Source organism: Emiliania huxleyi (genome assembly GCF_000372725.1).
Source record: "Emiliania huxleyi CCMP1516 chromosome Unknown EMIHUscaffold_131, whole genome shotgun sequence".
Taxonomy (NCBI): Eukaryota; Haptophyta; order Isochrysidales; family Noelaerhabdaceae; genus Emiliania; species Emiliania huxleyi.
In genome coordinates, this window is record NW_005201277.1 from 116,264 (window position 1) to 129,076 (window position 12,813).

Genomic DNA, 12,813 nt, shown 5'->3' on the forward strand with positions numbered 1-12,813 from the left:
CGTGCCGCCAGCGGCCGCGCTCGTCTGCCATGCCGCGCGTGGGCGAGCTCGCTTGCGACGCGTGGTCCTTTGAGCGCGGGGACGCGGTCACGCTGCTCGCTCTCTTCGGGCCAGGCAACACGAGCGGGTGGAGGGGCATGGCGGCGTGGGTGCCGCCGGGGTGTGAACGGCGTCTCTTCACAGCGGCAGCTGTGAACAGGTGGAGGGGCATGGCGGCGTGGGCGCCGCCGGGGTTGAACGGCGTCTCGTCACAGCGGCAGCCGTGAACAGGTGGAGGGGCATGGCGGCGTGGGCGCCGCCGTCGCTGCTCCACGAGGCCAAGGCGGCGGAGGCGGACTTTTTGCGCAAGGGGGGGCGGGACGGGTTTGAGCGGGGGGGGTTCGGCTACCTAGAAGCGGAACACGCAGTCTTGTCTCCCAACCGGCGCTCGAGAGGGCACGCACTCCGCTGTACTCGGCCGTATTCCGCTGTGTGCCCTGTATTCGCCTCCGTTGTATTCATACGGTGCTCTGAATACGCTGCACACAGTACCGTCTTCCCGCCCTGAGGTTGGCGTCTTCAGCACGTAGGCTCTACTACCCCAGCCACGTCACCGTCTACCTGCGCGCGCGCGCCGCCGACGGCAGATCGCACTACCCCTTCCTCTGGGCGGGGCCCGACGGAGGCTGTGGCGGGGTGTGAACGGCGTCGCTTCACAGCGGCAGCTGTGCACAGGCGGGCCCCGACGACGGCGCCTTCGAGCCAACCTTTTGGGCGCCGTCCGACGCGCTCGCGCTCGCGCTGCTCCCGTTCGCCCCGACCGGCGCCTTCCGCCTCCTCTCCTCGCGGCGCCTCTCGCTCACGCCGGCACTCGTCGCCCTCGTCGCCCTCACCGCCGCTCTCGCCGCCGCCCTCGCCGCCCTCGCCGCCGCCACTCCGCGCGTGCGGGCGCTCGCTCGGCGGGGGAGGGGCGGCGAGGGCGAGGTGCGCTTCTCCTTCTACCGCCCCTCCTCCTGGGCGGGAGGGCTGACCCACCCGCACTGGAGGGACCGCAAGAGCCTGCAGTAAGGCCCGAGGGGCGAGGGCGGTGGGGGCCCACCGAGGTGCGAGGTCACAACACTGAGAAGTGTAAGTGGCGCGCGTTTGCGGTGGCAGAGCGCTCCCTGTAGCTGTACGTAATAGCTAACTGTTAGAACTGTGCGTGATGCGGCGTGAGTGTTACTGGCGGCGCGACCCTTGGGGGGGCGCTTGCGGCCCTGGAAGGGCGTTTCCGGGCGTTTGGTTCAGGTGGGTTTCCCCCCAGCGCCCAGGCATGACTTTCGTCTAAGGTTCCTATTTGTTTGTTTGGCACGCCCGCGACCGGACGCCGCTCTCTGCCGCCCTCCGCGGTGTGTGTGGTGGGCGTCCTGTAGGCGTCCTGCGACACCAGCATCTCCTGGTCTTCGACGGAGCGCTCCCCTCCGCGCGCCTTATGCGGCGGGGTGAAGTCGTAGCTCTCCGGTTTGTCCGTCGCGTTGGGCTGGTTTGTACTGGTTTGGTGGGGCTCATGCCCCCCGCACTCCCCGCAGGTGTATGTGGCTCACGTCGCGGCCGATCGTCGCGTAAATCCCCGGGCCCCTTGGGGCGGCATTTTTAAGTGTGTGTATGTGGGAGCATTTCTAGCCCAGACCTCGCACAACCCCCGGGCCCAGGTGGACCGCAAGTCCGCAACCGGGTCACATCAATTATAATGTTCGTTTTTTAGTCCCTTATCAGTAACACGTGATAAGCACGATCGTATGGATACCACAAGGCACAAGCCTCGCACCGATCCCTGACCGATCCCGCAACGCAACATACCTCGTGCCTGAACTTCAAGTTGCCCAACTTCCTTTGCAGACTCTCTAATGAGCCCAGCCGAGCTGCTGGTGTCCCAATTAGGGTGGGCGGTATCCCAAAGAGGCGCAGGCTCAGGCTCGGGCACAGGCACAGCCACAGGCACAGGCCCATCAGCCAGCGTCTCTACCGCAGACGCTGGAATGACCTCATGCGAGCTGCAACCGTGCGGGCTGCAAGAGTCAAGCCGGACACTACACACTGGTGATCGTCTCCCTTCGGTTCGCATTGGCGTTGTTGGTCTTTTATGTTGCCATTGCAAGGATACTGCTGGACAAATGGTGCAAGGTCGATCGTCGAGCTGCCGTATGATGGTGCCTGATGGCCATAGTACCACGTCCACGATTGTAATTGTATCACAGCGCGCGAATACCTTCTCAAAATTTGATATGTGGCATTGTCTCGCCCTGTACTGCTTGGACTGGGCGCTGTCAAATCCACCCACCTACCTCCCTCAAGCCATCCATCATGATGTGCAGGCATAAATATGGCAAAGTCAAAAAGGGGCTCGTCGATTTCTGTGAGTATTTGATGCAATAATTCTGTCAGATTTGGCAGAGCGAGTGAATGTTGCAGATGAGCTTGGTTGATTATGCTGAAGCTTTGTACACCACGCCGATCTCGGCACCCCAAGACTCCTCCAGAGCGAGAAGTCGACTTAGACTGCTCGAGGTGTTCACAGCTAGACTCCGACGCGCAATGCCAATTTTGCATGATCTGATTCACGAAGCTTGGACCAAAGATCAGCACAGAGGAATTGTCTGGTATGAAAAGCCTATTGAGATCAAGTGGTACCGTTGACAGGTTGGATAAGTATGACGCATAGCGGGATGGAGCGGAAGTATTGCATGCCCATGGTGCACGACATCGGTCTGCAAGCTCATACCAAGTCTGGATGCTTGACAGCGTGGGGAGGTCGAGGAGGCGGGCGGGCGGCGGCGTGCTTGGCGAGGGCGCGGCGGTGGCGGCGGTGGCGGCGGTGGCGGCGGTGGCGGCGGTGGCGAGGCGGCTCGAGCGGCGGCGCGGCGGGGCAGACATCGCGAGAAGAAGAAATGCCGCCGCGCTCAACAGGCTGCGGGCAATGCTGCGGCAAAAAGCGCCTGCGGTCTGCTAGCAGTTTTGCTTTCGCCCGCGTGTTACGACAAGTTTCGGTTTATCATAGCCGCCGAACTTTCCCTCGCTGTTTCTTTATAGGTTGTTTTGTTTAAATTCTTTATAGGTGTCTCGCAGCTGCGTATTCTTGTATCATCGTCGAGTAGTGTAGGTATTGCGTGGCGGTACGTATTCCCGTATCACTGCTCCGAGTAGATAGAGGGGGCGTCGGCTGCTAAGGGGAAACCTGGTGCGCGCGCGTGGCCAACCCTCGGAGAGAGGTTGTGCGCGTGGTTTCGGCAGCCTCGGGCACAGCAGGCGTAAGCTCGGAGAGGTTGATGCGATGCGGACGCTGCCACCGCTGTGTGCCTGGGCAGCTGCAGGCGCTGCCGCACTGATTACGGCTCTGCTGCTGTCTGTCTCGGCTGCTCGGCCACGCCCAGCGGCAGACGTGTCCACGCTTTTTCGCGCCACAGTAGGGGCAGAGCGAACGGTCTGGATGCAGCCCGCTGCCCTCGGCCCGGTGGCGAAAGGACATTTGGCCCAGTAGGGCGCCGGCTCCCCAGCGTAGAGGGCGTGGTGTACCGGGTAGGGCTACCACGCTTCTTTCGCGCCAGTCCCGTCGCGAGGGAGTTCTTCCACCGGTGCTAGTTCGTGCCAGTCTGCTGTGAGAGGGGCTTGTGTTTCTAGAATTCTTCCACCAACCTCAACCTCTGCCACAACAAGATCCGCGACGAGGGCGCCGCTGCGATCGCCGAGGAGCGGAGGAGGCAGCCCTCGGCATCGTCCGTGTCGAGCGGCAGCGCAACATGCTGACCTCGCTGGGCTTGGCTTGCTGCAGCATTGGCACGACTGGCGCTGCAGAGATCGCCGAGTACATGTCGGGCAGCGAGGCGGTGACCACCCTCGACATCGGCATGAATCTCATCTTCGCTGAGGGCGCCAAGGCGATCGGCGAGGCGCTCAAGGTCAATGAGGTGTGTATGAATCGCGCGCCTTGCGGGGGGGGCAGGTGCTAAAGTCGCTCAACCTCAGCGACAACAGGAGTGGCCCCGAGGGCGCCAAGGCGCTCGGCGGCGCCCTCGCGGTTAACGCTTGGTCAGCGGCACGGCGTCGCGTCTGGGCCACGGTGTGGCGGCGCACCTCAAACTCGTCCGCGACGCCGTCCCGCACGAAAAAGAGGGTCGGGTACCCCTTGACGTCGAGGCGCGTCGCCACGTCCTCGGCGACGGTCCCGTCGACCTTGATCAGCGGCACCCGCCCGCCGCCCGAGCAAAGCCGCCGCAGCGTCGTACTCGGGAAGGAGGGCTCGGGAGTGACGCAAGCGCGCCAGCAAACTTCGCGGCGGTTTTTCTTCTTCCTCACTTGAGAATTCTTCCTCACTTTACACTCCGTGTAGGATTTTTTTCCGGACTTGCCCGCCCACTCGTTTTTCACGGCCGCGCTATAAAAACAGTACAAGTCCGCCGAATTTAAGATTTTAGCTTGCTCTGGAGCCTGGCGTGCTCCAGATTTTGAGCGCCGCGGAGCGGCGCGAAGCGGATTTTGGGGCCTTCTCCGGGGTGTAATCCAGATTTTAAGCACCATCCTGGCCTCTATGGGGCCTCTTGCGCCTCGTTGCGCGATCGCACCGCAGCGTTGGGCTTCCGCGCGCTTTCGCGAATTCTTGGGCTACGGCAGGTGGGCTCGCTTACAGTTGTACAGTTGTACCAGCGGGTGCGATGGCCCCGAAGCGGCTGTCCGCCTCCGGCAAGTCCTCGGCGCATCGGGACACCAGCCACGCCCAGCAAGGATCCGCTACGGGCGGGCCGACGATGCGGGCGGGCTTTGTACAGTCGCTCCTCTTCGCAAAGCCATCGGCGCCGGGCGCTCGCACGCTGCTGAACACCGTGTCAAAGGAAGAGCACCAGCAAAAGGTGGACGAGGAGACGGTGGCGCTGAAGCGGCGAGCAGAGGAGGCGAAAGAAGCCGCCAAGCAGAAGCGTCGCCTCTCGGCCGAGCGTTCCGCGGTTGGCCAGCCCGGGTTGGTGGCTTCTGCCGCTCGCCACGGAGGCAGCATGCTGGACGCGCTGGCAGCGGCGGCAGCGCAGGCACGCGGAGAGGAGGACGAGGACGCGACGGAGGCGGACAGTGACTCGTCCAGCGATGCGGGCGGTGCGAGTGGCAGTGCCAGCCAGACCTACAAACATTCAGTCACTGGCCACAACGTGATCAAGCCGCCTCTGGGCTGCGTGGTCTCAAAGAGTGGCAAGAGCCGTCTGTGGACGGAGCACGAGCGGGCTCTCGTTCACGCGGAGGCCGCGCGCGTTACGCGCACCGGCGTCTCGGCAGCGGAGAAGAAGAAGAGGATCGACTTGGTCCGGGACGGTGTGATTGCCCGGAATCTCTGCACCTCCCACGCGGAGTACTTTGGCCCCGGGTTCGGACTTTTTGCGGGGTAAGGTATGGTAAGGTCGGCGCCCTGGCGCCGCGACCATACCCCCCCACCCGCACAGGACCATACCTCTGGCCAGCAGGACCATACCCCCCCACCCCCCACCCCACCACACGAGCGCGTACAGTAACCGTCGTGTTAGGCCGTCCGGTCGTGCGGCACGTGTTCGCGCGATGCAGTCTGCGCGAGGTGACCCGCCGGCAATCGTGCTCACCCCTCAGAGCATGTCCGCAAAGGCCGCCAGGGCCTTGCGTGCCGGCGCAGGCGCGGGCGCAGGCGCGGGCGCGGCCGGTGCGAGCGCGGGCGCGGGCGCGGGCGCGGTCTCCGCCGGCGCCGCCTCCGCCATGGTCACCTCGGGCGCGGGCGCGGGCGCGGTCTCCGCCGGCGCCGCCTCCGCCATGGTCACCTCCGCTGGAACGGCCTCCGCCTCCGCCGCCTCCGCTGGCGCCACCTCCGCCTCCGCCATGGTCACCTCCGGCGTCTCCGCCGCCTCCGCCTCCACCTCCACCGCCTCCGCCGCCGTCGCCTCCGCCGCCGGCGGCGGCGGCGCGGCCACCGTGGGCGCGCGCGCGCGCGCCATCTCGAAGGGGTTGCGCGGCTGGCCCGAGTTGGGGGGGCTCTTGTAGTACATGCCCCACTCGTTGAAGACGTTGTGGTCCGTGTCCGCGTCCGAGATGACGCCCTTCGGGCAGCCGTCCTCGGGCTCGTCAATGAGCTCGCGCTTCTCGTCGAGCAACTTGAAAGGACCATCGTGGCGACAGTTTTGAGCGCCTTCAGCTTGCTGAGATCGTGGTCGTCGCCACGGAAAGCGTCGCTTGTCGGAAGCCTCCCGTCCATCATGCGGACGGCATGCGGTGCAATCGCAGCGTCGAGCTGTGCGACGCACGACGCAAGCGTACCAGCGCAGCAGCTGCGCACAGTGGCGCGCTCGGCGTCGTCGGCAGCTGTCCAGGAGCTGAAGTTGAGGCGGCGTCGCGGCGAGAAGGCCCGCGACAGTATCGAAGCGGCCGGGGCCGCCTTGAGTCGGCATCGTGTCCGCGGCTGTGTACGGCGGCTGTGTACTGGGTTCGAACCCTGTTGTAACGTGGCCGCTCCAGCGATTGACCATACCCCCCCACCCGTCGAGCAGGCCGCCTCCGGCGGCCAGGACCATACCCCCCCACCCTTTTGGCGCCGACCCTACCATACCTTACCCCGCAAAAAGTTGGAATCCCGGCACGCCGAACAAGCCGAAGGGAATATTGTCGCAGGATGTCGCAATGATTCTCAAACGGCAGGTGGAGAAGGGCGACACGTGGGGCGGCCACCGCGGGCCCGCAATCTCGGAGGAGATCAAGGCCGCTTGCATGTCTGCGATGGCGGCAGTGGTCAAGACAAAGGCTGCTGCTTTCAGTGCTACTGTCTGATGAGGACCTCTGTGTTTGTGAGGACCTCTCTCCCGCCGACTCCCTACGGCGTAGCGGCCCAACTATACCCTGCGCCATCCGCTGCGCCTTTGCGCTCAGACCGAGCGGGGGTACCAATCGCGACTTTCTCTCTCTTGCTCCTCCAAAACCGTCCACCCCGGCCACTGGATGCAGTCAGCTGCATAGCTCCCCCTATATAGGAGCTGTTGAGGGTCAGAACTGTATGTCTTGTGTTGTGCGCGATGATGCCCACACTGCCCACCCCAGTGCCCACACCATACGCCACTGGTGCTGCTTCTCCCCCCCCGCTCGCCGACCGCCCGTCCCCTTTCTCCAACCTCGAGAGAGCCGCCGGACGTTGAGCCTCTGTTGCGCGCGCCCGCCCTTCGCCGCCCCGCACAACCACACACCCCACACGCACATACAGACAAATTAGGCGTGCGGTTCCTCGCCCGTTTTTTTATTTACACGGCGTCGGCGTGAAGCAAAAGGCTGGATGGCCTACTGTTCATCAAACCAGTTCAACTCGGCATTTGTGCTCGTGCTCTTTGGCGCCGTCCTTCTGCTCTCCAGCCTCGACGTGCAGCCCGCACGCGTCGCCGACGTGCGGTGGACGCGCAGCGATGACGGGCGCCGGCCGGCCGCTTTGGGCGTTCACGACCGGACTTCGGAGGGGCCGCGAGCGGAGGACGCGCGGCTGAGGGCCAGCCTTCCAGCTAACCGTCCCGCCGTCGGCACATGCGAGTCGCTCGAGTGCGCGGCGCGGCTTGGAGTGAGCGAGCCGTCGTGGGTGGACCTCACCTTCCAGCCGCGAATTGACTGGAGGGGCGGCGGCGTGCGAGGTGACTGTGTCGCCGGTGAGCTCGAGTACATCATGCCCAAGTACTGCTCTCCCCGCGCCAAGAGGGCGGGCGGGTGGCCTTCTGAGGCGCGGCTGCGCGAGGCGGACGTGCACGCGAACGGGCTGCCGCAGGCGGGAGAGATGGGGAGAGAAATGGGGAGAGAGATGCCATGGGGAGAGATGGGGAGAGATGGAGAGATATGGGAGAGCGAGATGGGGAGAGATGGGGAGAGATGGGGAGAGAGATGGGGAGGGGTGATGAGAGCTGGACGTGCACGCGAGACGGGCCGCGGAGTCGAGACGAGATGGCCCGAGAGATGACCCGAGATGACCCGAGATGACCCGAGATGACCCGAGATGACAGGGAGGGCACGAGCCGGGAGCAACAGCCGCGCAGCAAACGAGCACCATAAATTGTGACGCCTTCCTGCTGCGCCTCTCTCTGAGGAAAACTCCTGGCCTGCCGCAGGCGGGCCTGGGCGAGCTGGCTGCGCTGCTGGGCGGCAAGAGCGCTGCTCGTGGTGCGAGACTCGGTATGGAGCAGGTTTGACCAGAAGAAGACTGTGACAACCCTAGGCAAGACGCTGCTCGTGATGGGCGACTCGGTGATGGAGCAGTTTTACAACACGCTGCAGTGCCTCGCGGCGAAAGAGTCGCTCAAGGTGCGAGATAGGGGGAGATATGGGGAGATACGGGGAGATACGGGGAGAGGTGCAGTGCCTCGCGGCGAAAGAGTCGCTCAAGGTGCGAGATAGGGGGAGATATGGGGAGATACGGGGAGATACGGGGAGAGGTGCAGTGCCTCGCGGCGAAAGAGTCGCTCAAGGTGCGAGATAGGGGGAGATACGGGGAGATACGGGGAGATACGGGGAGATACGGGGAGATAGGGGGAGAGGTGCAGTGCCTCGCGGCGAAAGAGTCGCTCAAGGTGCGAGATACGGGGAGATACGGGGAGATACGGGGAGATAGGGGGAGATACGCCCCCCCTCCCTGGAAGCGATGATTGAGTGCGCCTGCTCCAAGCGACCGCCACTGTGCCACACCGGAGTCCGCTTCCCCCCCCCCCTCGCTCAAGGTGCGAGATATGGGGAGATATGGGGAGATATGGGGAGGTGTGCCACACCGGAGGCCGTCCGCTCCCCCTCCTCACTCATGGTGCCCCACTCGACCCAATTAGTTATTAATTAACTGTTAATTAAATGTTAATTAACATCGAGGCGCCCCACTCGGCCTCGCACGAGTCCTTCCTCCCCATATCTCCCCATATCTCCCCATATCTCCCCTCAAGGTGCCCCACTCGGCCTCGCACGAGTCCTTCCTGCTCGCGACCAAGCCCCTCTGGAACAGAGGCAAGCGGAAGAAGCCGCCCAAGCTGCCCGTCGAGGTGGCCAGCGGGATGCGGATGACGTAAGCTGGTGTGAACAGCGAGCGTCTCTTCACACCTCTAGCTGTGAACAGGTGGCCAGCGGGATGCGGATGATGTATGCGCGCGTGACGACGATGCAGCCGGACGAGGTCGAGGCGGCAATTGGCTCGGCCGACGTTGTGCTCCTCAACTGGGGACTTCACTACCAGGTGGACACACACACACACACACGCACGCACGCACGCACGCACGCACGCACGCACGCGCACCCCGCCCACCCACGCGCGCGCGCACCGGGCCTTGCACCTTTAGTGCCGCGGGGCTCCTGTCGTCTAGACGTGGAGACGCGAGGGTCGCCTGGCCCCTGCCCCACCACCTCGTGTGCTCACCTTACCCACCAGGAGATGGACGGCTACCGCACGGACCTGCACCACTCGATGGCACGCCTCGAGGCCTTCGCGGCGGAGCCGGGCCGGGCGGCGCTCTTCCAGGAGACGGGCGCGCAGCACTTCAAATCGTCAGACCGGCGCGGCTATGCCACCGGCGAGTGGGAGCAGCGCGACAAGAGCAGCGACAAGCTCTGCTCGTGCCAGCGGACGGAGGACTTCAACGTCAACACGCGCAACCGCGTGCTGCATGAGGCGAGCGAGATGCAGCCGAGATGCAGCCGAGATGCAGCCGAGATGCAGCCGAGATGCAGCCGAGATGCAGCCGAGATGCAGCCGAGATGCAGCCGAGGTGTTAGCGCCGAGAAGCAGCGCCGAGAAGCAGCGCAACCGCACGAGTCAGAGAGATTGTGTGCAGCCCCCCCCCCCCCCCCCCGCCCAAAGGTGCTCGGCTCGGGGTCCTACCCGCACGTGAGGCTCCTCCCCTTCTACAACCTCACCCTGCCGCGCTGGCGCCCCCCCCCCCCACGCGCGGCACTGCCCTTGCTCCCCTGCGAGCTGGGTCTCCTCACACCCGCCGTGCGCTCTTAACAGGCGGTGGCACTTTGGAAACTGCACGCACCGCCCCAACGGGTGGAACTACGACACGTGCTGCGACTGCACCCACTTCTGCTTCTCGCCGGCGATGTGGGGCGCCCACCTGCACAGCCTGCTCGCGGTTCTGCGGCGTACGGCGGTCGCGGAGAAGCCGGCCGAGACCGTGCGCGAGAGGGTCGCGCGAGGCGCAGCTTGAGCGAAACACGCCGACGAGGGCTTACCCACAGGATTTAGGCATCGCTAAGAAAAAAACGGCAACGAGGGGGGCCTTAATTAAAAAGAGAAAAATCACCTTAACACTCGATCGTCTCGCCCTCCCTCGCTATCGCAGCGCACTCCCGCTCGCCGTCTGTGAGCCTAGCGCAGCGGCTGACTAGTTGCAAATACGGGTGGTGTCACAATGACCACTTTTGATGTTTTTTTGTCCGTGTTGCTCCCAGCGCCCTCGCCCGCGCTCCCTGAGGCCATGGCTGGTGATACTAGTATGGGGGGCTACCTGGATACCGCGAGAGCGACCCAACTCGTCTACATCGTCCGATGATGGTGCCTCAAAGTCAGCCTCCGGAGGCTATCGTCGCGTCGAGCCGGCGGTGGCCGTGCCATGTGGTTCCACCACCCCTCGCAGGCTTTGCCTCTGACCGCCACCGTTCCCAGGCTGCCTAATGGGATGGAAAGGAAGGCTGGGCGAGCGTATAGAAGCGTGCTCAACCTCGTCGTGGCAACCTGCACGGCAGCGCTGGCAGGCGCGATGAGCGTCGTGCCACCTGACCCGAGACGGGTCGCAGGCGTCGTACCGAGCGCGTCGAGACCGTGTCCTGATGCGCTCTGCACGGGTGAGTCACGTCGGCGTCAAAGGAGCGACGTGTGACCTGTCAGAGCTTGATCTCCGATCTCAGCGGCGTCGAGTCGCCTTCGGCGGCGACAGCTAGGATGCATCTCCTCCGTCGTTTTTCGCGCTACGGCCCTGAGAAGCTGGCGCCGCACGCAGGCGGACCTTGTGTATGCGGCGAACGCTTAAAAAGTGGGTGCTCTACGTCACTTTTTTTGAGTAGATAGTGCCGAGCTGGCCGTGACAGCGATTTTGGTAGTTTTGGGCGGGTTTTGCACCACAGACTTTTTGCAACTAGTCGGCTAGCGCGAACTCGCCGTCACAGGGACTACCGGACTGAGCCTAGCGGAAAACACCATTTTGGCTCGCCAACAAGCCCTCCAATAATAAATAAATAGAGCAAGCCCTCCACACGCCCCTTATGATATCCGGTTTGAAATTTCTTTCTGGACGGCTACGGTGAGGACGACGGCTTCTGATGCCTTTTGTTGTAAAATTCTTTCTACAGAACAAGCTGACGCGGGCCCAGTACCTCGATGAGGTGACTTGGACCACTAAGAATTGGCTGGGGCTGTAGAAGCAGGGCGTATCTCAGTCGTTCTTCACACGGCAATCGCAGAGCAGGTTGTGAATGAGCTTGCCTGTGGCGGGGGTGGGCGGGTGCACGGAGCTAAGTGCCTCGCCACTCTCGCAGGAGTCGCTTAGGCGGCTCCCGTGGTGTACCTGTGTTAGTGCCAGTGCGAGCCAGTCCCGTGCCCAGTGTACTCAGTAGGTAGGTAGGTAGAAAGGTGAAGAACAGCCAGGCTCGGACTGGACACCAGCGCGGTATGGGTGGACGCGAGACAGATGATGACGACACGCACGAACGACACACAGACACAAACAAGCTCACAAGACACACAGCCAGCTCAGTGTTGGGCGGGGAGATCTTTTGTAAAATTCTTCTGGATGACGCACGGGACCACATTTGGAGCACTTGTTCGCGAGATCCCGACGAACCCACAGGACCCTCGTCCGCATATGGGTGCCTCGCATCCCACTCAAGACATATATCCACGCCGGTCCCTGCTCCTGCCTCCGCCTCAGCCGAACTCATATACCGCCGCGGCTCGTCTGTCCTTCAGGCGGCTGCAGCTCCAAATCCGACGAGACTTGCATCCGGACTGTCAGCGTTTACAAATCGACGCAGCAAGACGAACTGGGTGTGCGGCTCAGCAACAGCCGCAGCCGCAGCCGCAAAGGCCCTGTCGCGCTCAAACCTGACAAGTCCTTCGGAGAGCGCGCTGTTGGATACGGCCAGCTTCTCGCTGTCAACGGCGAGCCCGTGCACAGCACCGAGCACGCAGCCTCGCTCATCAAGGAGGCGCCGCCTCCACGCTCAGAATCCCACCCTCCACCCTTGCTGAAAGCGCCGCCCGCCCCTCTCCCTCATTTGACGCGACTCGTGCCGTCTGTAGGCGGAGGGCGAGGTGACCCTGATGGTCGTGTCAGAAGGCCGAAACCGCCGCCGCAGCAGCTCGTCGGTGCGGGAGGACGAGGAGTATATGCGTCAGCTGCGCGCGGAGAGGCTCCGGCGCGGCCTCCCCGAGAACCCGTCGCCACAGCCCGACACACGGGCGCAGGATGGCGCGGAAGACTGCGGTGTGGCCTGCGGTGAGCGACGCCTCTACACCGCCCGCATCGCCACGGACTCTCGCCTCCAGCCTCTGACACGTCCTTCCCATTCGAAGCTCACGCGCTGCCCCAACGCCCGCGTGTGCCCCTCAGGACTGTGCCTGTGCCTCGTAACGGGAGAAATGGTGGTATGAAGGAGAGCTGATGAGGCGACCAAAGAGACGACGACGATCCCGATCCGCCAAAGAGAGTAAAACAGCCGATCAAAGAGGGGGTTTGTTTGTGTTTCTCGCTGTCGGCCTGTGGTTAATCACTCTTACGATTCTCACGGGCGCGCGCCCCCCTCCCTGTCCCTCTCTGCACTCTGGCCGGGCCCGGGGCGCGGGGGCGCCCG

At 63.8% G+C, this 12,813-nt stretch overlaps 4 protein-coding genes across 4 annotated transcripts; all 4 read left to right on the forward strand.

Moving 5' to 3' along the window:
* Positions 1-18: 18 nt before the first annotated feature.
* EMIHUDRAFT_440549 (hypothetical protein) lies at positions 19-1,047 on the forward strand (the record flags this gene model as incomplete). Its single annotated transcript, XM_005788863.1, has 4 exons — positions 19-127; positions 271-378; positions 570-675; positions 715-1,047. The coding sequence occupies exons 1-4, from the start codon at positions 30-32 to the stop codon at positions 1,045-1,047; spliced, it is 645 nt and encodes a 214-aa protein (XP_005788920.1). The 5' UTR covers positions 19-29.
* Positions 1,048-3,755: 2,708 nt separating this feature from the next.
* On the forward strand, positions 3,756-4,396 carry EMIHUDRAFT_226248 (hypothetical protein; the record flags this gene model as incomplete). Its single annotated transcript, XM_005788864.1, has 3 exons — positions 3,756-3,923; positions 4,004-4,261; positions 4,346-4,396. 3 exons carry the CDS (start codon positions 3,756-3,758, stop codon positions 4,394-4,396), a joined length of 477 nt encoding a protein of 158 aa, XP_005788921.1.
* Positions 4,397-5,382: 986 nt separating this feature from the next.
* EMIHUDRAFT_455048 (hypothetical protein) lies at positions 5,383-6,786 on the forward strand (the record flags this gene model as incomplete). Its single annotated transcript, XM_005788865.1, has 2 exons — positions 5,383-6,375; positions 6,585-6,786. A coding segment is annotated over one exon (643 nt), but the record flags the coding sequence as incomplete, so codon positions are not given.
* A 487-nt stretch (positions 6,787-7,273) lies between these two features.
* On the forward strand, positions 7,274-10,271 carry EMIHUDRAFT_455049 (hypothetical protein). Its single transcript, XM_005788866.1, has 7 exons — positions 7,274-7,759; positions 8,097-8,289; positions 8,916-9,011; positions 9,086-9,202; positions 9,395-9,634; positions 9,824-9,891; positions 9,974-10,271. Exons 2-7 carry the CDS (start codon positions 8,221-8,223, stop codon positions 10,170-10,172), a joined length of 789 nt encoding a protein of 262 aa, XP_005788923.1. The 5' UTR covers positions 7,274-7,759; positions 8,097-8,220; the 3' UTR covers positions 10,173-10,271.
* The last annotated feature ends 2,542 nt before the right edge of the window (positions 10,272-12,813 follow it).

Bases quoted from the DNA above. Each gene is read 5' to 3' on its own strand.
- EMIHUDRAFT_455049 (XM_005788866.1), top strand. From the start codon at position 8,221: ATGGGCGACTCGGTGATGGAGCAGTTTTACAACACGCTGCAGTGCCTC. The intron at 9,635-9,823 runs GCGAGCGAGATG...CCCCGCCCAAAG, and splicing joins GCAACCGCGTGCTGCATGAG to GTGCTCGGCTCGGGGTCCTA. The intron at 9,892-9,973 runs GCGCCCCCCCCC...CGCTCTTAACAG, and splicing joins AACCTCACCCTGCCGCGCTG to GCGGTGGCACTTTGGAAACT.